General features: G+C 39.8%; 1 protein-coding gene across 2 annotated transcripts in view; it reads left to right on the forward strand.

Moving 5' to 3' along the window:
- The window catches only part of igsf21a (immunoglobin superfamily, member 21a), a 157,898-nt gene that overhangs the window by 69,754 nt on the left and 62,607 nt on the right, over positions 1-25,537 (forward strand). For both annotated transcript variants that reach the window (XM_069711315.1, XM_069711316.1), the window contains exon 3: positions 19,921-20,042. In XM_069711315.1, coding sequence (XP_069567416.1) covers positions 19,921-20,042 — 122 coding nt within the window. The remainder of the gene's footprint in view (positions 1-19,920; positions 20,043-25,537) is intronic.

Below are 25,537 nucleotides of genomic sequence, written 5' to 3' on the forward strand. Positions count from 1 at the left end.
TCCCCTACTGCGTCAGAACTCCATCATTTTATACCTCGCTATCTAAAACAACTTTTTGTGTATGTTAATCAAGGTGAAGTCTGGTTTTGGTCAGGACAAATTCAAATCTGTAAATGTTGTTCTCTAAACTCTTGTGGTTCAGAATTTAGTAGTAAAGTAGTTATTTGTCCCTAGATTTTATATTTTTTATTGAAAATCGTTGAACCACTGATTTCAGAAGCATTACTGATTAGCATGTTGGCATAATAATTAGCTCGAGAAAAATCATATTTTTTTATTTGACTTTTGTCATTTTGAGTGAAACAGTATGTAAATATTGAAATACTGCTTTACACTAGTTCATGAATCACTTAGAGAACAAATGATCTTCACATTAGCATTCCAGAGATTTATATATTTCAAATGACGTTTATCATGTGCAGCTCATTTACTGAAGTTGCCCACATGCACGTTATGATTTGTGTCAGAGTTTTAATCCAGCATTTTTCCTCAAACCCAAAGCTGGAAAAATTCCAGTTCTTATGGTGAATTTTTGACTTAAGTTATTACTTGCCTAATTGAGTCCGGGTAAGCAAAGGCAGTCTGCTAAGAGCACCGTCATGATTCATATGTTGAGCTTGTTTTAGTCCTGCTGAGCATTTGAACTTTTCGTGTAAAGTTTTGCACCGGATGTCTCAGATTCAGTGGTGGTCCAGCCATGTTCATAAGTGTTTTATATAAATTTTGTATACAACATCCCAGAGGAGTACAGTGATTATGTTAGCTCAAAGTAATATGGCCTTAAACTTAGACATCAGTTGGTAAACATGTTTGCTTTCTGCAGTCTGGATGTGTGCCTTTTTTCACATGTGCTTGTAGTGGGATAGTTAGGTTGAATTGACCAATCTCTGATTACATTACATTACATTTCGTTTAGCTGACGCTTTTATCCAAAGCAACTTACAATAAGTGCATTTCAACCATGATGGTACAAAACCCAGAACAACAGGAATCAAGAAAATACAATTTCTTCAAGAAAGCCAAACTACAAAGTGCTATCAGTAAGTGCCATTTTAAGTGCTACTAAAGTTCTAGTGTTCAAGGTAAAGTAGGAAGAGGTGTGTTTTTAGTTTGCGGCGGAAGATGTACAGAGTTTCTGCTGTCCTGATGTCGGTGGGGAACTCATTCCACCATTTAGGAGCCAGGACAGCAAACAGTCGTGATTTTGTTGAGTGTTTAGCTCAGTGAGGGAGCAACAAGCCGATTGGTAGAAGCAGAGCGGAAGGAGCGGGCTGGGATGTAAGGTTGGACCATGTCCTGGATGTACACTGGACCCGATCTGTTCACAGCACGGTACGCAAGTACCAATGTTTTGAAACATTGTCCTGTGTAATTAGCGCTTTACATATGTGCTAGATTTGAATCAGGATGGATCTCTACTTCAATACATATTTACTTTACTTAATTTGCTTTATCTGCACTAAAAGATCCAAAAGGGATATACAACAGTCAGTATAGGATGTTCTGGAGGCTGCTGCTCATCCCCAAGAACCCTCCAATTTAACGTAGTTTTACACTTACCATAAGTTGATATAAGAAAGAGCACATTTTTATTCAGAAATTGTATATATTATTTATTAAGCCTCTGCTTTGAAGTAGTAATGTGAATGTGAAATGTCAGGATTGTTAAGTATTTATAGAATACGTAGTGATAGGGCAGTTTCTCCGCAGCATTTTGGGGGTTTATCATGTGAAGTCCACTCAGGGAACTTTGAGCCCATCTGGATCACCAGCTCATACAATCACTTTATGCTCCAGGACCCTCTAATTTACAAATTGAATGCTTTGTTTAATCCCCCCCTTTATCCCGATGTGATCCAACCATTTATAATCCAAATGCAACAGAGATATCTGTGTAATTTAGGTTTTCATGGTCTCTGTCTCCCCTGCTGAAGCAGCACTTGTGTGGTGGACCCTGGTCGATCAGCCACAAAGAAAAGTGTTATGTCAGTCGTCCCATTAAACAACCTGAAGTATTGACAAAAGTGCTCACATATTCTCCCTTTAAAAGCCTACATTGCTATATACTATAACATTGTTAGTAAAGCAAAGGCTGCTTTATATATAGTTTTTAATTGTAGATGGATGGATGGATATGTAGATAGATGGGCAGATAGATGGAGTTGATTAAAATTGTTTTTAGTATTTTTGTACTTTTTATACACCAGTTCAAAGTTACCAGTTCAAGCAGACCTGGTTGAAACAGGGCAGGAAACTTGATGCTGCAAAATACTGCAAACCTGCACTCACCTGAATAAAAGAAAAGCATAACACATCATCAAGCAGAAACCAGCAGTCTGAGCACAATAGCATGGCCTTTGAGTATTTTATGTTTTACGTATGTTTGCAGATGTAGAACAGTAGTCGTAATAGAACAGTAAAAAAAAAAATATGTGAATATATACAGTATGTGTTTGTTTGGCTAGTTCATTGTGGAAAGTTTTTTTTTTTTTTAATCTAAGTTCTGAAACCCATCCAATGAATAAGAATGACAGTTCCTGCTGTTAGTAATAAGTAAAGTTCACACCCCGTAGAGTGGCAGTACTTGGAGGTGTCCTAGTTAAGATAAAAGCCTGTTTTAAGGTTTAGATTTCAGATTCACAAAACTGGGAATTTTCTCTCTTTTTTTATTCAGTGCCAGTAGACATTTACAAAGGAACTTTTAGTGCTTCTGTAAAATTCAGAAACACTAGCTGCATTTCTCATACCAAGTATACAAGTTTAGATTCCCATTTACATCCAAACAGTTTAATATTTCCGATCACAGAGTTAAGTTTGCATTTCATGCAATACAACAAACTCAGTGTCACACATCTCGAGTCTTCTTGGCATTAAAAAAAAAAAAAAAAAAAAAAGCTTTGCATTAATTTTTTTAGGTTTGCTAATTCACCGCACCAATCAACTGTAAAATACAGTTCAGTTAAATGCCAGTAGATCCTCTGTGCTTTGCTTTCTTTTTCCTTTTTTTCTTTCTTTTAAGAACATCGCCAACTGATGCATTTTATCAAGTTAATGAAGCTGTCAGTCTGGGTTGTGCACGCAGAAGAAGAAGCCTGATACGACTGTCTGTCCTGCCCCATTTTTCCTGAACACTTCGATATTAGGTAGATAAATGTTACAAAAAGTGCAGTAAGGTACATATTAGAGAAATAAGACGTTATTACTAAAAGTGCTTTCAGTAATCGTAACTGAGATGATGAGCTCTCTGTGCAACCACAAAATCTCCTGCTTCCTTTTTTATGATCTCTGTTTTGGGCATTGTGCCATTGTCACAGTTTATCCTTAATAGCAGCCAACCAAATACATTCATATCTTTTTATTTCTTTTAAAATTCAAAGGTATCGCCTTTAAAATGTGCTAAAAGTCCAGGAGCTCCCTTTCATCTAGGGTCTTCCACATAATTATTAAGAAAGCTGTGATACTGGGCTGCATTTGGAGGCCTGCATCTCATCTGGGATTTTATATTATACTTATATGGTCTGGGTAAATCCTGTTCCTCACCAAGCTAACTGAGGCGTTCTGAGCCAGGCACCAAAAAATATATCTGGCTGCCAAACCTGTTCAGATTATTTGCTTTTTTTTTTTTTGGAGGGGGTGGGGGGGGCATAGCCCTAATTTGTTAACAAAAAAGCTTACCAGCTTACTAAAGCTCATCCTTGTTGACCAAGTCACAGCAGACTGAGCACTGCCAGAAGTGCAAACCAAAACCGTCTGCCTGTGATCAAATTTTACTGAACGCATCACTCCATTTTGGAAAACAACACTGTGGGTGTTGTGATTCTTAAAATATCTGTCAAATCCTGTCATGTTGTAACTTTTAAGAAATCCACTTCGGAGCAGTTCGATGTGAAACAAGTCTGACTTTACTAGATTTTTATTTTTATTTTTTTTTTTTTTTTATCACATTGAAATAATCACCGGAGACACCATGAAGCATAGACATAAGGTTCATGGACTAAGATTGCCAGGCATCTGTAAGAGTGTCATCACAGTAGTGTTCTCAATTAAAAGCTGCATGTTCTAATCTTGTCTGATGCAACCTTGACGTAGCTGTCCTGACATGTACACTCGAGCGGGAAATCACTCACGGATAGATGTCCATAGACGGTCGACTCCATGGGCCACGCCCCAGATGACTATCAGTGCTGGAAGACAACATACATACACAGTGAATAAGAAGACTACCAAACAACTTTACAGCAGCCATAAGCAGCAAATGTAAAGTGCTGTCGTTTTATGTTGTAGAAAGGTAACAGTATGCACCATTTAAATGACTTTTGCATAGTTTTGATTTTATACAATTGCAGAGACGGATTTAACTGGCAGCAATATCATCCACAACATTGCTAGTGAGTGAAAAATATGTACATAAACCTTTTATTTGAACATTAAAAATGTATATCACACCTTCACTCAATTCAACCAGATAAATACCACCATTTTGATTTAAAATTACCCCTTGACAACTTGATTCACATGCAGTACAATGTCTTGCCAGTGCAACATCAGGTATTTTAAAATGCCTTGTTGTTTACTGGTTCAATTACACCGTTCAAATGAGCACATAAAAGCCAGAGATACATAAAAAGCAGTTGGAATTTACGGCATTAGATAAATCTGTCGCGCAGTTTCTTTATGCATCTTTTGAAAGCAGTTAAGCTATCACTGAGGAAAGCCATTTTCTCCCACTATCAGAAACATGCACTGAATGTGCAGCTCAAACAAGCTCACTGATAAATTGAGTTGAGAACAGTGACAGAGATAAACTGAATTGTAAAGCAGCTGTGATGCATTGATAGAGTGCTCTGACGGCAGCGGTCCTTTCACAAACATCTCCAGTGGGACACTTTTTAAAAGATAAAAACATCTGATTGGATCCATCAGTGTGGCTTAAACACATACTCCATCCCCCCGTAAGTCTCCCCAGCAAGTCTTGCATTTGAATGAAGTATTTGTGCGCTTTCAAAATGTGTTGACATGTCAGTTTCATCTCTGTAGTGCACAGTATGCATGTAGAATACAGTGCCAAGTCAGCTGAACTCCCCTGCTCAGTGAAACTAGGCGACTGTGTGGGCATTTTCCCATGCGGCTATCTCACTGTTACTTTTTTTCAGATTTACTTGTCAAATCTTAGCACTTGTGTGATTTGGAAAAAATACAGGGCCTATATTACAGGAACCTATTGTATAAGACAGTGGTTCTCAACTGATTTACCTCAGGAACAATATTTTTTCTTAGCCGTTAGGTCAAAGCCCAAATTTCTGAGCCACTCCAATTTATTTTACAAAAGCTAGCGCAGTAATGCCATCATGCATGGTTAAAAACATGAAATAAACAAACAAAAAAAGAGCATCAAAAGTGCAAGTATGATTAAGATCCCAATGAAATAAAAAGACACACTTACCTTGAACTAGAATCTAAAGTGTAAGAAATCCTGAAATACATTAGAAAGACTTGAATGAAATAAGAAGGCAGACTGAGTAACCGTTTTTACAAATTCTTAAATAAAAGTTCAGCAGCAGCTATTCTGTAGGCTCCAAGATAAAAATAACATTTGTGTTTTTTTCCTCAACTTATTCACACACAACTCACGTCCCACTTAAATTGGCCCCACGAGTCCCACTTTTGGGTTGTGACCCACTAGTTGAGAACCTCTAGTATAGGAAAAGATTACACACCAAATCATTTCTCCGTCTGCTGACAATGGTCTGAAATCTGTGATGCTTGAAAAAGGCTTGCCATTGAAACTCTGTCCTTCCTTTTCTGCTTCTTTTTGTTTTTTCTTCATTGTCAGAGATGGCTAAAGAGCCCTACATATGGTGTTTACTTTCTTAATTCACGAGTACAAGCCACTTACTTACAGCTATCTGGACAGGCACACAGTAACTGGGCAACAAGATTATAGGCACCAGAAGAGCAAAGACCTTTGGTAGCTTTTCCTTTTACTTTACTATCACAAGGACCTTAGAGTGCTTTTAGCAACAAACATTGCAGTTGGATCACATTATTCAAAAAAGATTGCTCAAATGGTCCTGAGAAACTCTGGAAACAATTTTATCATATAAATTCTTTTCTCTGCATAAAAGACTCTGAAAGTACCTCCAACGCACAGTTAATATTGACCTCTGCAAAAGAAGCATATATTACATGGACTTGAGGGAGCTCAGCTCCCAACCTTGATGTGATAAGAGACAAATCCGTTTTAGTTTTGTTTTCTCCCCTTAGTGCCTCGTATAGGTTTTTGCAGGAGCAGTGATGTCACTGTACACTAAAATATTTCCCCCAAGGCCTCCCAGTAAGGAAACAATAGCTTTTTTTACACATGCATTTGACAAAGCTTGCTTGCAGCACACTTGAAGAAATGTGCACAACACAGGGAAACAAACTAATGAGAGGAGATTTGTGGAGGGGGGAGCAGGAAAGAAAGAAGAGACGGATTCTTCTCTGCTGCACCCGGCTCCCTTTTTCTGTCTTGTTATTATTGTCTGCTGCGTCATTAGCCATGGTTGCTTCATCACACAGCCTTGAAATCCCTCAGCCCTCGCCAGATGACCAAAACCTCCTTTAAACATGGCTTATATTGCTTTACTATTAATAACAAGGTCTCGCTGGATCTAGCCCTCTTTTCCCTTGTGCGTGGCATTGCTGTGGTCTCTTGTTTCACAGCTGCAAGCTAGTAAACATTTATGCCTTGACATGCTCACATTGTGTTTTTTCCTGAGCTTCTCTACTCTGATTGGAAACCACTGTCTTTGGTCGCTCTAAAGTTCCTTTTCTGTTGAACTGTGCTAACAAATGCAGCGCCTGTGACTGCGGATTACAGTTGAAACACAAGTGGGCAATAAGTACAAAAGCTTGAAGGAACCGAGCTTGTGAGGGATACTTTACCTTACAAAGTGCTTTGAACAGCGCGGCCGAGCTGAGATGTATCTGAAACTCATCATTAGGCCAACTGATGGCTCATTGCAAGGAGAATGTGCCCAGGAGGGAAGGGACAGAGATCAAATGAGCAGCTAGTCTCCCAAGTCGTGTCTGATTAGTTGCTCTGTCCAGACACCCCACACTGAGGGGCACTCTGGGTCTGGCTCCCATGTCCATTTCAGCACCAAGAATGATGCAAGGCAAAGACATACAGTTTTTCTGGGACCCGGGGGGCATCATTTCCTCTGCTCTTATCATATGCCCCGCTTCACAAGCCAGGTTATCTCACTAGCTGATCGGATAAGAAGTGTGTTTGGACACCTGGTCCAGTGGGTTGCCAACAATAAGGTTGGACCCGTTCCGGTCCTTTTAAAACGTTCCACAGATGTTGGTATTAAAGTCAGGGTAGAGACAAGACAACTGGCGACTGGTATACAACATTAAAAAGTTAATTTAAACATTAAATACCCGGTGTTTTATGTCAATTTGATACAATATGGTGGCTCATGCTGTCTGGTGGATTCTTCAGTTGGGCGGGAGCAAACTATCGCTCACAGCTTCAGTTTTCGTCACTGTGACTATAGTCTGGTTACACTGTTCGTATCAGCATTGGCTCTGCCACTCTGAAAGGTGGACCAATTAGCGAGCAGTGTCTGTGGTTAAGCGCGTTTGTCCTGCCCTTCCTTCATCGTGGTTGGACGACTGGTGACAGTGACGAGTGCAGAAGAAACGCTCAGCACCTCGTCACACTTCTGCTGTTCGTTGAAAACTATTTAAAAAAAAACAACACTTTGTACTTACACAAGTGGGCAATAAGACCAAACACTTTGTACTTAGGCGAAAAACGCTGCCTTTGGTGCATGCTGATTGGTTCAAATTAACTCGAGATTTACACCCAGTTGGACCTGCGAATAATTCCCTATAGAGCACGGCCAGACCCATATATTCATGCAGTCTCAAGATCCAATAAATTGGTTTCCATTGTAAGAATCCAGCCTGGCATCACGCTGTAAGGTTTTGACATCCGTCAGTCCACTAAAGGATACCATGTCAGTGTCACGTTTTGCCTCACCGAGGCTTGAAAAACACGGTCGAGGAAGGAAGTACAAAGAGTGATAAAGTAGAGAGGTCGGTCTTCAATGCCAGAACTTTGACCCAGAAGACCAACGTTTGAGTCCATGAAAAAGCAATGTGGACTATTTTTGAGTGAGTTACTTACATAACATAATGTATTTACCTTACATAATGTAAGTAAAGTTACTTTTGTGATGTATGTAATGTCACTTACCTGAAATGACTTATTTTAATCCAAACCATGATCTCTTTCTCACCCTCACCAAATGGTTGTTGATGGTTAAATCAAAGGCTCTGTACCTTTCACTTGTAGGCGAGGCAAAATGTCATCATGACACGGTTGCAGAGTCATGACCTAGCAAAAGGATCGCATGGCTGGGAGGTTCTGAGAGCTTGTAACATCCATCCATCCATTATCTAAACCTGCTTTTTCCTGAACAGGGTCACAGGGGGACTGGAGCACTTTGGGCGAAGGCAGGGTCCACCCTGGACAGATTGCCAGTCCATCACAGGGCCGACACATAGAGACAGACGGAAACAAAGACCATTCACGCCGAAGGGCAATTTCTAGAACCACCAATTAACCTGAGACGCATGTCTTTGGATGGTGGGAGGAAGCCGGAGTACCCGGAGAGAACCCACGCAGGCACAGGGAGAACATGCAAACTCCGCACAGAAAGGCCCGGTTTGGAACCCGGAACCTTTTCACTGTGAGGCGACCAAGCTAACCACTGCACCACCGTGCTGCCCCCAGCTTGTAACATCACTGTGAATAACAGAAGTGGAAAAAAAGATTAAGCCTCCCAAAAAGTATATTCATTTTTCAACACTGTTCTTTTATCCAATTTTTGGTGAATTATTTGACAATTTCACATCTTCGAGAGCCAAAACAAGGTTTCATGTCATTACACAGACTTTTCCTCGTTAAGTGCTCTGACGCAAGACTGCATCCCTGACATCTCCATATGCACAACAAGCGAGATGAGAGGTTGTTTTTCCCCTCCATCTCTCTCTCTCTCGCTCTCTTTTTGAAGAGGGTCAGATATTTCGAGCCTCTTTACTGTTCAACACCACACCAGGGAAACGCGGAACCAATATGCTGCTCCGGAAAATGAACTGTTATCACTTTTAGGAGGCACTTTTATGTCAACAGAGCTGGTGTCAACATTCCCACAGGGACATCATTTTATATTATAATTATCTCTGTTAATATTATTTTCATGAGCAATAATTCTTAATTCAAATGGCTTGAGGGAGATTTATCTCGCACTCGAGAGTGTGTGTGTGTGTGTGTGTGTGTGTCGGTTTGACTGCCTGTGAGTGTGTGTTTGGGGGTTTGCGTGTTGACGTAGCACAGATTCATTTATAGCACTTCGACAAATAATTGGCTTCTGCTGTTAGGGCATGATTTTCCTGCTAATAGACACATTTTATATAATTTCCTGCCCGACTTTGCCATTTGACCTTTTGTTTACGTCGAGGTAATGTTAAGATTGGATTCCCTTTCCTCCGCTCTATCGTGCTGTTTGTTTGCATAGCAGGATACGTTTACCGACCATTAATGTTACTCTTACGGCACCTTTATCGTATCAAACCCACAGTCCCTGTGAGATTGAATTTCAATGAAAATCTCAGTGATAATGAGGTAAACAGGTACATTTTGATAAAAAAATTACTAAAAGGTTCACTGTACTCACTTTGCTCTTAAATGTGTCTGTGTTTTGACTGCCTTTCACTTCCTGCCATAGATGCTAATTAGCACCTGGCTTGAGACTCATCAGGTCAACATTTGTGAAGTGGAACGCTCTTATCTCCTATTTAGACACTTGGTGTCCAACTAATGTCGTGTTTTGGTGCTTTTCCACTCGGCTCTAACTAAAAGGATGAAAATGTTGTAAATGCATCACAGCTACACTAGAAATATTTATTTTAAATTTGTACATGTTGTTTGAAATATGATAAATCAACATGACTGACTGGAGGCAATAGAGACATCAATAATTGAAGCAACTTTTGTTTACAGTGCAAAATCACCATGGAGCATGGTCCCAATATACTTTACAATTAACGTGAATAGAATCACAGACACACAAATTAAAATATCGGTGTTAAGGAAATACACTGTACAATTACAGTGGATAGAATACAAGAAAGTCACATTAAAATATAAATAAAATATCAGTGTTAAGGATAGTAGCAACAACTTAAAACAAATGCATGGAGAGCAGAACTAAACATGACTAAGGAGATGGTTCAGTGTCCTCTTGACCAGTAATAATTATACGCTTTATCAAAAGGGAAAGTTTAAAGCCTAATCTTGAGGTAGAGATGGTGCCTGCTTCCCAAACCCAAACTGGGAGCTGGTTTCACTGGAGCGGTGCGACAAAGCTAAAAGCTCTGCCTCCCATTCTACTGTCTGATATCTGGAAAATAGCTTACAATGCAACAATCCAACAGTTTCTCGGTGCTTAATTAATGGCACGTCATCATGGCCCCTAAGTGTTATATTTAAAAAAAGATATTTACAGTTTGAATACAATAAAGGTATCACTACTGCAAAATCCTGTCTGTACTGTAGACACATGAAGACAAAAAGATGAAGAGGCGGAACATAAGATTAGTCATGTGGAGTAAATGAGAAAAACAGAAGCATTTAATATTAAATCCCAATTTTTGTTCTTTATTACTTAGCTCAGTTGAGGAGACAAAGTCACCCTGGAAATGAGCATTAGGAGTAAATAATATGTGCCAGTGTCTGCTTCCACAATTTAACTCAAGCATGTCTTATTAAAAATGGAAAAAGGGCCCTTGCCACATTAAGGATTAGAAATTCGTATTTAAGCATGAAATTAGCCCAATGCTGTACGCTGTACAGACAGATAAGTATTTCAACCCAGCTCAAGTACGTATTCTGTGGATTCGCATGAAACATCTGAGCGTTTGTTTCAGATGTGTACATTAATCTCCTTGTGTTAACTATTCATCATGTAGATGGCTGAATCAAAATAAACTTCCTGAAATACCTTTCCTTACGGACACCCGTTCTGACATTAACTGTGGAATCCACAGTTTTTGTAGGTGAAATCCATCATTCAGTAGGAGCTTGTTTTAACCTTTTGAAGTTGTCCTGCACAGTAACCCTATCTGGATTTCTGCTTTCAACCAATTTCTGTCAGAGGACTGTCCCAGTGATGAATATTCTTGCAGTCTGAAGGCAGAAAATGCTTTATCATAATAAACTCACCCATAAAATGTATGAAGAAAACAAAAGCTTTTTGTCTATTTTAGCATTCTGCCAAATTCAGCATTCTGTTGTGTGTGCTCAGGACCTGCTTTATGATTTATGCGTTGACTAACACTACCCATATATCCATCAACCAGCAGATGCAGAAGGTGGCTCCAGTAATCTGGAGGATAAGGAACAAAATAAGGGGGGGTGGGGGAGAGAAAAACTGTGAAGCTGCAAACATATGCAAACTCACTATGTCCACAGTGGCCTTCATGTTTTTTAAGACCATCTGTTTTCCAACTTGTGTGCCCTTGTGAGTCAAAACCCATCTGTGATATAAAGCAGAGAATGTCGACAAATGTTGTCGGACATAGGTTTGGTGGATAAAACGACATCACTAGTTAGATAATAAAGGAAATTATAAAAAAATTTAACACGTTTTTAACCAGTCAACAGCTATGTTGTTTGGGGATTTTTAACAGATCACGCATATCATAAATAGCACGGCAGCATTTTTTTGCAACCAGCGTGTACCAATAACTCGTTGAAATGTGCAAGAATTGCCCGAGGGAGTGCGGTAAGAAAATGTTACACACACACACACACACACACACACACACACACACACACACACACACACACACACACACACACACACACACACACACACACACACACACACACACACACACACACACACACACACTTCATGTGTCAGCTGCACACGATTGTTGGAGTTGCTGATGAGCTGCGACAAGCTCCACTCAGCAATTACTATATGTTGTACAGCAGCATTTCAATGTAAGTAAGTAAGTAAGACAGAGGAAAGATTTACTCACTCCGCCCCCACCACCCCCTCCCACCACCACCACACACACACACACACACACACACACGCACACGCACACACGCACACACACACACACACACACACACACACACACACACACACACACACACACACACCCTTACATCCATAACTCCTCACATATGCAGGCACTTAATTACAGGCTGCCACACAGTCTGCATTTCATGCTCATAAGTTGGATGGACTATGACACAATACATTATCAGTGTTAAGTGCAGTCATTCTCATTTGTTGGAATTATGTAATTTGCATATCAAGCAAACACGCACGTGCAGTAACGAGGACAAAGTGGCTCGGGGTGACGCGAGGCAGCAGGAGCCTGGAGGTCAGATGGGCTAAACAGTGATTCAGACAGTAGAATGAGGAGCTCGGGGAGTACAGGAAAGTCTGGGAAATGTAATGAATGCAGCTAAATAATTCAGAGGCACGTGTAATTAAATTAGATACTATAAGCTTGTTCTGAAGAATTATTGTGCAATGCAGGTTTATATGTAGGTGCCTGCTGACTGTGGTCACATTGAAAGCAACATTTACGGCATCGTACAGCCTGCCAGGTGTGTGACAGAAGCAGTCAAATGAAGACACTGAGTTATTTAATGCACATTGATCAAAGAGATTAAGGACAAGTGCCCACAATGGGTGTTCTTCCCTCCGTGCTGCATCTCATTACCTGCCCAAGTCCTTAATGGTAGTCTTTTATTATGTGGTTGAAGTCACGGTATTACATAATGTGCCACTAATTGCTGAAGTTACACAATCCTCTCTTGTGCTCCTGCCTTTAAAGCACACAATCGTTTAATGTTTTATTCAGGTTTAGCTTCGAAACTGCAGATTGATTGTGTGCGTGTAGTTTAAAAAAAATTAAAAAAAAAAGTTGCTCTAATATTAAAGAGAAATAGTAAAAATTCTTCCACACATAACCATAGTTGATTAGGATTTTTTTTTATTTTTTAGATGTGCCATTGTTAGCACCTATCGTACTCCTGAAAGGGTCACACAACAATTTTGTAGGAGCTTTGCTTAAGGGCACCACAGTGGGAAGTGCTGAGGTAGATGAGATGCCATGCATTTTTCTCAATCTTTCCATCTTTTTAAAAACGTTTTTTCATCTTTTCTATTCTATAAAGTGTGCTTAAACATAGCCCAAGCGATGTCGCACTGCTAAATACAGTAGCTGTATAATAATCCATATACTATACATCATCAGTCTCCAACAAGTCTGACCCGCTTCGAACTCATCACCTCATCACTGTCAGCACATTGACAACCTGTCTCCCTCTGAATGACAGCCATAATAACCATCTCTGGATGGCCTTGTCTCAGATGGCTTTAGATAACACGCTTGCATAACACTTAACTGCCTGAATTTATACCCCGGCTGTGCCTGACCCTCACCCTGCTACCTCCAGGCTGCAGCTGAATGCAGCTGGTCTCTTCTTGATGGTGGCACAGTTTTCATGGAGCCCATCTCTAATCCCTGTATGTAATCTGGCAGCTCCAGCAGCAGCCAATCACAACCTGTTTGTACTCTGTAATGTTGGAATCAAAATGCCTGACAGCAGAGCGGGAGCATGTGATGATGATAACGGGCCAGAAAAAATATCTCCTCCGACGGTGCCGTCCTCTTTTACCTCTTGTGTGCTCAGACAATGTTACTGATTGAAAATCGTCACATGGAAAAACACTCCCTTCTGATTAGCAAGCATTCACTGAAGCTAACATTTTCATTTGAACACATGTTTTAACATCCTACTGACAAATCCTCTGAGTGACAGCGCCATCACAGATTTCTGTTATATTTTAATAGGTAACGAAGAAGTAAGATTACCGCAGCACTGCCACGACTTTTTGCAAGTTTCTCTATCATAAGTGTTCCAAAGTCACACTGAATATGTCAAAGCCTTCCACAAGTTTTGAAACCAATGTTCCTGTATTGCTAACCTGACTTTTTCTGCCAGATCAGCATCTCTTTAAATTAGCGTGGCACTGCACGATGAGCATGTCTGAGCATCAAAGGTACTGTATGTGTTTGCATCATCAGTTAGCTACCAGCCTGAATTAGCCATGCTTCCCCGCTGAGAGCGGTGACAGACAGAGGGAGGAGAGGAGCCTGTCATTTGAAGCATGAAATCCCTTTAACCAAGTCTTCTGTCACTCAGCAGCCAGTAGGGGAGCGCAGCATGCAGAGCTGTAAACTCACAGGTTAAGAGGCAGGACCACCGGTGCTGCACGCTGGATCTGCTTACTGAATGAAGATGAGCATTGTACAGCACATCCACAGATGTAACCGTCACTTGCGGACCACCTCAGCCAGCAGGCGTGCCGCCGTATCGACACCTCAGCACTTCCCCCTTGTTACACTTGGCAGCTCTAAGTGCCGCAGACTAATAAAGTTAATACACGGTGCACTTTTATCCCGCGGCATCATATTTCCTTTGCTTTATTACACTTTTTTCTGTGCAACACTTTGCATTACTTTCTTATGTATTGTCCCTTGTATGTCATGCTTTGTGCTCCATAAAAATAGTGACAGCAAATTTCATCTCCTGCCTCACCGGGGCATGGTGTATTATAGTTGTACCTTCGCATCCTCTTATCTCGATTGCTGCATAGTTCCCAGCTTACTAGTGCTGTTGTCTCCCTGTTTGTTACAGTCGAGCTCAAAGGCTCAGAGATAAGTTGTTGTTCCTCTGAACTTATTGGAACTGAAAACCCCTGTGCTTTTCCACCGAATACCATTCATCTTTGTATTATGAATATTTGTATGTTTTCTTTGCTTGTGTTTTATGATACCATCTGTGGCCATTAAGGAAGGTCTTAAACACGTTTTATTTCTATATATGTAATGTATGTATATCATATTTTTTACACAATAAGCCCATTGTGCTGCATCGTTGGGTTTTGACAAGACCTTGCGATGTACAAACTATTCAGTACCGTAGATGAAAGTAGAAACATTACGGACGAAAGCAAAACAGAAGCATTGTGATAACACTATTTCGGCACTATTTTACAAAAATAAAAATATCTTGATATCTAAAATGAAAAAAAAAAAACCTCCTATTTTGGACATACTGTATGGTCTGGATTTTGTATTAATTTTGCTTTTGCATGCAGCAGTTACACTAATTTCACAAGGAGGACAATGTCTCCCAATGCTTCAGCGCTGTTTCAAAGAGACACATTGTGAGATAATAATATTAGGCAAATTAACACGGAAATGAAGGAAAGTGCCAAAGCCGGTTCATGACAATGCTCTGATCATCTCTTTTGTTGCGGCTTGTTTAAGTCTTTAAATGAGGAATTGAATGGGACTAAATCTCATTAAGGCATTATTTCAGACCCACGCTTCTGTCCATTTTATAGAAGTGTGCGACTTATAGATTCAGATCACACAGAATGGCCATAAAATATGAATTAACACTACTTGAAAACTATTATCATCAACTGCTAAGACACCATGTGAAGAATGCTGTTGCTCAGCCCGATCTTTGAATGATGTTCAACTACACTGGGTCTTGCATATCTTTTTACATGCAGACAAGAATATCATGAATTACACACAGTTCATGTTTCATCTCGAACCAGTTTTTAAAAAATGCTCTAAAGGACTTGCAGTAGTGATTCTTCTCAGGCTGCTGCCTGATATTATGAAGCAGGATTCAGGTTAAATCTCTCACAGTTGGCTTGTAGTGTGTTAGCTGAATTTCCTCCAGTGGCTGCTGATGCAGCTGCAGCCTATAAATAGGCCCACCACCCCAGACAGGCGGAGGGAGGAGGGCTTTGGTTAACCCCTGAGACCCAGTCCTAATCTGACCCCAATAATAGGAGGCCTCATTAGAGAGGCAATTCGGTTGGCTGGCTTGGAGGGATACAGGACGACCTCTGTCTGGAGAGATGTCGGGATTATCACATCACAGGAGAAGCACAGGACCCTGTTTTAAGCACCTTCAAATTTACCCCCATTGTCAGTTAGCTGTCACGGACTCTTCCTCCACCTGCTGGCTATGCCCGCAGCCAATAACCACTATCTGCCTCCTCAATTCAGAAATAGGGAGGGTTAGCTATAACTATCTACCCCCTATGTCTGCCTTTTTCGTATCTCCAGATGGCCGATTGTGGGAGAGGTTCGGTGCCTCTGTGAGTTGTATGCATCGCATGGCCTGGATTCAACAAAGCAGTCGTAGCAAAGCTTTGCTTCCCCGACGGTGCTTTTCTGCAATCAAAGAATATTCATCTCTTTCTTGCCCTCCCTCTTGTACAGCCATTTTGGCACAGTTTGGTTCTCTTTTTCCCCTCCCACTCTCTCTCCCTTCTCACAGCTCTATCCCCCTCCATACACAGGTCCTTTATGCCTCAAGCAGGTCCTCTCGCGCGGGGATAGGGAGACAACCACTGATGTGCAGAATTTTTCAGATTTATTAAACGAGGGCTCTCAGGTCAGTCTTAATTAGCAGGTGAAATCATTAAGGAGTAATATATAAGGAGAGGGTGCTACCCAGAAGACTTGTCTGAGGCAGAAATCTCTCTGGTCTTTAGGGCTTCTGGACAACTCGAAATCTGACCCTGCATTATCCACCAGGTTTATCCTGGGGAGGATGGAAGCAGTTGTAATGCCTGTTGGACTAGATGGGCTGTGAAAGAGGAGACAATGGAAAAATGTCTCCAACTCAGTACTTCAGGGCCTGCAGATCATATTTGAATCAGTCTATGTAGTCATGTAATTTAAGTGAAGTGCGTCGTGTTTCAAATATTTTTCAATGCTTCTTCAGTGATCTCGTGTTTTTCCACTGCACTTCCCAGGAAATTGGATGTCTTTTTTTTTTTTTATCCTGGATTGTGATAATGCTGTTTGAATTTTAGGAGGTGGACTGCCTCTTCTTTTTTCAGCTCCGCTAGCTTAGGTTATTTCTGTTCACACTTACCACCCAATTCTATTTCTTCCTTTGGAAAAGGTTTCACCTGTGAATACAATTATCCACCTTGGCAGCTACCTAGCTGGCACTTGGTACAATGTTAGTGCCTGAAGTGTCATCTCGATTTAAGCTGTCATATTGGCAAAGTTAATATGAATTTAGTCAACCTTGCCTCCTGAACACATACAGGAGGTTGGTCTCACTGAAGGACTGTATCACCTTTCATCAAAGCAACACCCGCAATCAGACCTTTAATAATTAAATTCAAGTTGATATCCACTTACAGAAATACAGTACAAGTTGTGCATTTTAAGTACTGATTTCAGACGAAACAATGCTTCTGCTTTTATAAAAGTTCATTGGAGAATTGCAGATGTGCTATAATGTCTAAATATGTAACTGCCTGACTATAAAAAGATGTTATTTCAGCATTTTTGGCTTACTCATATTAAACCATGTTAACAAACCAACTCAATATTTTTTTTTTTATATGACTGGAGACTAAATTTAACAAAATGTCTCTGTATTTTTAAGTGTAATATCGAGCATGTTCTTTATTTATGTTACCAGGTGAGCAGTGTAAATATTACTGTTCGCTTCAAAATGCAAAATTGTTTACAACCCAGAATCGATGAAATTAGTCACCGCCATGTATAAAGCCACACAGCCAAGGGTTTATAGCCATTATTGCCTGCGGGCTGAGCATTTCAACGGCTGCTTTGGGTCACTTGTGATTGGCACAGTGTACACAAGCAAACACACGTGCATTCACATATGCAGCACATGACATTTCATCTTGGCAGTCCTCTTTCAAAAGATGCAGCTTCTGAAAGGATGTTTGTGTCTTTTTTCTTGAACATCCTGCTTTGATGTTGTCCTGATGTGTTCTGTATTAAATCATTAATACAGCTCTGAAAAAACTGTTACGGTAATCCCAAATGTGAAAGTTAAAATTGTATCACCTGCTTACATCTTCATGAAGCATATACCTAAAATAAAATTTAATTTGAAAGCTTTGATAAAGAGTTTCGGTTGCTCAAAACAAAACAAACAATCAAGGAAATAAAGAGGATCAGTAGAAATTGTTTGTCTTGCAACTTCAGTCAGACGACTGATAATGATGGGAAATTATTCTGAGACTGACAGGGACGTAATCAGATGTGTTTGAAGATTGTAAATAGATTTGAGGAGAATCCTTGTGTAGAATGGAAATATGTTTGATCTAGTCTTACAGGTTTAATCACTGCACACGCAATATAGTGTAAAACTAAGTAACTGGAAATGAAACATTCAAATTTCAGTGACAGTTTTTCTGCATAGCTCATCATTATAAATGCTTGTCTCATGCTGCACTAATGCTCTGTAATGGATATCATTTTGTGTCTCAGTGACATTTGATTAGAAATCCAGTAAAATGGGCTACCTCTTAGCTTTCAATATAGTTGTCACATGTATAATGGGACTCTGTGTGTCTCTTTTTAAGCTTTGTAAGAGCAGATTCAACATAAGGTGCCGTATGGCCATGTCAGACAGAAATGTTGATTCCCTGGTGATGTTTCTGAAAGGACCATTACTGTAACTACAGCGGCGGCATAAGTCTGGCTGGTTGGAAAGCACAATTTTCAAACACAGCTTTGCTTTTAGAGGCCGACCTTTTCACGTTGTAGCTCCCTGCTCTGCGGCTCAGAAGGAAGGCACATCATCGCTCGGTGACTACACACCTGGAATGATATTAAAGCCGAGCAGATGGCCAAAACACTCGTAGGTCGTTGACAAGGGTGCCACAACTTTTCTAAGCTAAAAGGTGTCACAAATTTTGTAAATCATATGCACAAGTGAAGCAATGCTTTAAATGAAAATGTGCATCTTGACCTTTAATATTTCAAATCGAAGAAAATAACCCAAATCCCCCAAATCTGGAGGACAAAGGTGACACAAAGGGGACTCGTAACCAATAAGAGATTAATGGTGCAGGTGACAAAGGTAATCTATTTCCGCACTCCTGCTTTTGGTTGAACAGAACCACTCGGCAAACTAAGCCTGAGACATCGTGCCTGTGAGACAAGACGTTATATGACATACCCTACATTCAACAACTGTTTTGCTCACATAAATACAATATAGCATTGTCTCTTCATGAGGCGGTGTGTACATTGTACATATATTCGGACTAATAATGAAATCGTCTGACATTGTTTACCTCGGTGAAGGGATTGGATTGGATCAGAACGATAGCATCTTCGCTGGCAAGCGGAAGAAGGATCCGCGGCCCACCAACAATTTCCTTCTTCAAAGCAGCATTAGTGGCTCCATTAAAATCCTGTCACCCCTTTCCCTTTATGGCTGTCTGTGCTTCTGAAGAGAGGAGAAATCACAGTCATTCAAATGCTAAGTGACTTTAACACTCCTGTGAATATTAGAAAGGAAAGAACTACTCCATCATCTACCGTGCCCAGGAAAAAAAAAAGAGATGAGACCAGTGTTTTGAATATCCTATGCCCCTACCTCTGCAGTATCTCGTCACAAGCTATTACCTCTGCGAAAAGCAGACTGCTTGACACATGCAGAACGCCGCACCGTGTCAGTCTTCATTAAGACTTAACCATGTGCATGAAGGCAGACCGGCAGCTGCCTAAGAGACTGTCTCTGTGATGGTATCATGTCAGCACGTTTTTGAAGCCCTTGCTTTGAGACATTATGAGGAATGAGCTTATGATTCAATGAGGTAATTGTAGGCAGGATTACCATCTACACTCCAGGCAATGGGACAACAGTTTATTCATAGGAGGAGCTCTGGGGACCAAAAGGAAGGTCCTGTCACATCCATCATTCGAGGAATCACCTCACTAACGCTCTCTCTTTTTGCTTCACAGGTCACAGATGGAGGGACCATCAAGCAGAAAATTTTCACCTACGATGCTATGTTTAATACAAATTACTCTCACATGGAGGACTACCGCAGACGCGAGGACCTTGTGTATCAGTCAACTGTCCGGTAAGCCTCAAATATCAATTTCATTTGATTCAAAACGAGACTACTTTCTTGTCAAACCTCCTCAGACAGGATATGCATTTGCAGCACTGGTAAATTTAAGCAATATTACACAGGAGGGTGTGTTTTAACATCATTAACTGGCAAGACAGTAATGCGTTCAGGACAGAGGCCATTGCGCCGAAGTCCGTAAGCATCTCTGGATTGCCAATAAAAAATGTTAAAGTACACCCTCTCGCATAATATTGCGAGTTTACAACAAGTTACAATATGTAATCAGATTAAATATGTAATCAAAATGTGTTCATGTTTTGGGGCAATTCACTCTCAAAATAGAAAACCTTTTGTTTGTGCGCTCTCCGTTTCCATGGCAATACATGGGGTATGACTCATAACTGGAAAACAATCAGTAGACTCTTATGTAAAGGACACATGCATTTTTAAGATAGTAGCACCGTGTCACCCGCAAATACAGATGATTTGATCCAAACCCAATAGGCTAGCAGTTCTCCAGAGCATTGTAGAGCACAAAAGTCAAAATTCACTGAAAAAGATAGATATATTTATTTCCAAAATTCACAACAACTAAATATTCTGCTTCAACGATTTTGGAGTAAATTATTATTTTTTTGTTCTCTAGTGATGAACATGTGCTTTCATGCTGATTTGACCACGTACCAAATTTACAGTTGACCAATCAGATTTCTTGGTCAGAACTAAAATATTCAACTCTGTGTAATCAAACCATCTCCTGATACTGTGATAGTAAATGCACCGAGATGAACTCCTGTTCACAACTACATTCCCAGACATCTGCTGTTGGTTAGACAAGGCCAAACTGGAGGGACCGGCCAAGGGGTCAATATATCATTACATGAGGACGGGAGGCAGCGGCAAACTCTAATCAGCAGCTCTGCTCGGGATAAGGAGTCTGATTTTTAAGACTTAACTAACATCTGGCCCGGCCGGCCTTTGTTCCATGCACAGTGGTGCATCTATCCCAGGTAACACTGCCCATCTCCTTATGGTCTTATGATCCACTGCCACCCTACGTATCCATTAACAGCTTTTACTGAGAGGAAGAAATGGAGAAACAGAGAGCAGTAGTAATCATCTGGCTGTGGTTGGCTTGATTACACGTTTAAATGTCCTGGGAACAGCTTTCTTTTTACCCCAGGCCACAACAATACAGCTGGCAGCTGTCTGCTCATCTCCTCATTTCTCACAGCCTCTACTCAGTCTCTTCTCCCACTGCAGATATCACAAACTGTGAATGTTCAGCAACACAAAGGAAGTGCTGGCCGCACATCGCACCTACAACTTCATTCCAAACCAGAATGCCTTTCGCTGTTGCATCCTTTTGTAATGATCCCACTTTTATCATTCCCTTTCATCTCATCTTCATCCTGCTCCTTCTTTTTTCATTCAGCTCATGTTCATTGCTACCTCATTGTATTTTTTTTTCTCCCTTTTCCTTTTGCGCTCTCTTTCTTTTCTCCTGTGTGGTGTGGCTGCCCAGCTGAGGATGATTTATCTGGACAATCCTACTATCCCTTTGGGACAGTAGGCATCATCACACTGGAATGGTGTACACACTTACATCACACAAACACGGGAACATGAATGCACACACAAACAGAAGACACGAGCCACCACACACACATGGACACCCACATAAACACATTCAGAGACCACATCACAACCATCAGGTGGATGCTATCTGCACCACAGAATACTTAGCCCGTGTCAGACAGCCAGGGAGAAATATGAACTCCTACCACAATTACATCATTCTTCCAGTCAAGAAAAATATTCCCCCGGTCACGGTCCCACTTTCACAAAGTATCACAGAAGCTCAACTCTACTTAGAAATGCAAAAAACAGAATTTTCACTCACTCTAATCTCCCATTTCCACCTGAGAATGGTAAATCTTCTGTACAAAGCCTCAGCAGTCTGACAAATCCAGTTGTACGACCAAAAATTAATGCCTCAATATTCTGTATCTTTTATAAACGTGGAGTATTTTTGCCAAAAACCTTTCCCTTCTGCAGATTCACTTTCTCACAAGCACTTTGTGTTTTATATTGCTATGATAATGTAACAGGAGTCTAGATGTTGTTGTTGTTGTTTTTTCCCCCTCATATGCCAGTTTCTAATTATTAGAGAGTTTCAGAAGTCACATTGATGTAAAGATCGCTCTGTCTTGTCTGGCTTTGACAGCTATTAGTCATAATCTTTCAGAGAATGGAAGCAGCTGTATTCAAGTGGCAATACGTAGATTAGTCCGTGTAAGATGAACGGCAGAGCTCACATCTAGCTGGTGACACTTGAAGTTTGAAGGCCCTCCAGTATTCAATCAGAAGTTGACAGCGCCAGTCTGCTTTTTTTTTTTTTTCTTTACAATATCCGTACACTTATAATGAATGTTTCACATCAAGGGCATGCTTAGGTTTAGTTTAACCTATGAAAGAGGCATTTATTAAAGCATATGGTTAAATGTTTGTGTGTGAGTGGGTTGATAAGGGCATTCACTGCATCTGATGTTGATGCTGAGCCTGTTTCTCATCTTGTCTCCGAACATGTCCATAACCCTTTTATAACTACTGTACAAAGAAAAAGCGTATGAGAAGGAAACCCTCACAAGTATATATTTTTTTATAACTAACTCTTAGAACTCTTATGTTATTTACAATTTGCACATTAGATATGTAATCATCTGTTCATGACACATTTTGACACTAAATGTATCAGTGAATGTTCTCTGCAATGTAATATCCCCTATTAAATACTATTCCAAATTCACTCTGAACTATTTGATTTTCAATCTAATAGGAAATAAAGCTATCTTTAGCTGTTCAAATATTCCAAAATCATGTTCCATCCCTACTTAAGACAAAGTGGCAACCCACCATGACATCACTCATTTATTTGAGAACTGCAGTTTTGAAAACAATCCTGTATTCTGCATTTACAGCAACAGTGAAACGGAGGAAGTTGATACTTATACTTTAAAGTAAGCAATTTAAATAATAGCGCTGTGCCGAAAAGTGATTTTGTAGTTAGTTGCACCAACAATAATGTCAAAAAAAAAAAGATTTTCGATTTATACCTCTGCCTTGTCCTAAAAAAGAAACTGATAATAGGGCTTTATAGCTCCCAGCTATATGAAGGGAAGATAAGGTCTCTGTGGGGTAGAAATAATTTAATCAAAACCTTGATATTGCCAAACATAATTTGTTTGCAGAGTATGTAACCTCATGGAATTGTATATCGAAAAATGAAAAACCTTAGTATTTAATGGATTTGACAGACTTTACAGCCCAACTAACAGCAGTGTTTCTAACAAGCCAGATATGTTTTTCTATTACCTAATATTATCATACTTATATTCAGATGTGCCAGTGGCATGTACTATACTCAAAGACTGAAGAACTGGGAAACAAATTACAATAAACTCAGGAAAAATATTTCCTAAAGTACCTATCAAAACATTGTTCAGAGTTATTAAAGCTTCATAAAACCTTTTTAATAACAGTGCAGCACATTGCTATCAGCAACCACTTTGACTGAATACAAACATTTTAAGATGAAAACACTAAGCTGGACTTCTTGGCAGCAAAAAGGTATTTACCAGTTTATGGATGTGATGAGCTACAATAATTCTTGCTATTTTATAGATTGCTTTTTATGCAGTTTCCGATAAATGCTTTCTAAATATGCACATATAAAGACTTAAGCCTCAACTTCATAAACATAATCATAGTATAAATATGGAACTATGTTTAATGCAAAGCGACAAAAAGTTGAAAGCTATTTACTGCAAACCGTAAACCAAGACATGACTTTACATGACATATTTTTTACAATTATTTATTAAGTAATATACTTTTGGAGGAACAGTCATTGTAATACAGAAGCAGATTCACTGTGACTGGTTATCAGTTGTTGTTGCTTTGTTGATCATTTATAAGAAAGAGATGAATAATTAGACTGACAAAATATGGTTGCAAATAGTTTTCAGAAATAGAAATGAAATCACTTTTTGAAGATATTTAAGGATCTTCTCCACAATGTTATTTTTGAAGTGTAAAAGAAAAGTATTTGAGAATGTATTGTAAGAATTGCACTGAACACGGTTTGAGAAGTCAAGTCTTAAAGTCTTAAATTGGTGATGAATAATGAGTCATGCATAACCGATTTAATGCACATTGAATGAGGCTTTAGAGCTACTGTAATCAGCGGAAAGTCTTTTTTTGTGTGTTTTTTTTTTGTTGGCCCCCGCTCTTCTCCCAGTAATACTTCCATCCTTTCTACCTTTTTGTCACTGTCCTCTCCGTTCTACGTTTGTGTAGATTGGAATACATGAATGCCGTAGCTTACTTAAGATAGCAAACAACAGAACCCCATGCAGCTTTGTGGATAAGAACGGAAAAATGAGCGACATCAGCACTTACTATAATGTAACCAGTGTGCACAAAGCCAATGACACTTCCTTTGGCAGTCAGAAAATCACGGCATTATCCTCATCATTTTGTTTCATGCTCGTTCCTTAAGGAAACATGGCTGATTACACACCTCACTTTGCATCCAGTCCTCTAGGCAATTTGTCTCTGTTTTTTGAGTGTATACTGACTTACAATTGCCAGTCCTGACCCATTCACCCGTAATGCTTCAGGCCAGAAAGAGTATCTGACAATGTGCTAGTTAATTTGATGCAGAGATTGACTGGATGAGTTATCAGACGCCGCTCTGTCAAGACTGCTCTTTTTCGCTTTCCATCTCGGCAGTTGCATTTGCTTGCATTTGTAGGCAGGAGGAGTTCTGCAGGAAGGCCTACATAACAGGAAAGAGCTTTCAGATGCAACTCCTAGGGGACAATCGATCTCTCTTTGCAGTGTGCTGTTTTTGCTGCTCCTCCATGGGGGCCCATTGCTATTGATCTCCGCTGTGTATGGGCTGTTTTTTTTGGTGTACATGGGAGGTTTTGTAGTGTGTTTAATATATTTTTTTGCTGGAAATTGTTTTTTTTGTTTTTTTTGTTTAATTTAATAACCTATTCATTTGGTTTCTTATTTACCATACCTAATTGGTGTTTTATCATGTTTGCTCACGAGGCTATTTATATGTGTGGGTGTATGTGTGTATCTTTTGTTTTATGGGTTATTTTTTTTATCCAACCATCAACCCAAGTTTGTGTCATTTCTAATCTATATTATTAAGGAGGTCCATAATTTCACTACAAAGTAGAAGACAAAATTATTCATAAATTGTCTAAAAAAATAAAAATGTGTTTATAGTAAAAAAAAAAAAACAAATCACGGAATGCATGGAGGAAAATACCAGCCAGAAGGATGAGTAGAAGTTGGAAACTCTATTTTCTGCTATTTTCTCACAAACTTAGACTGAATTCATGGTCTGACGTTCCAGGTCAGTGCTACAACACTAGTTACAAATGATGTTATTATGATTGTTCAAAGGAAGATAGAGAACTCAAGCA

Source organism: Brachyistius frenatus, unplaced genomic scaffold, assembly GCF_029030835.1.
Source record: "Brachyistius frenatus isolate BFR_SWC_R1_liver_20210118 unplaced genomic scaffold, ASM2903083v1 Contig_98, whole genome shotgun sequence".
Taxonomy (NCBI): domain Eukaryota; kingdom Metazoa; phylum Chordata; class Actinopteri; family Embiotocidae; genus Brachyistius; species Brachyistius frenatus.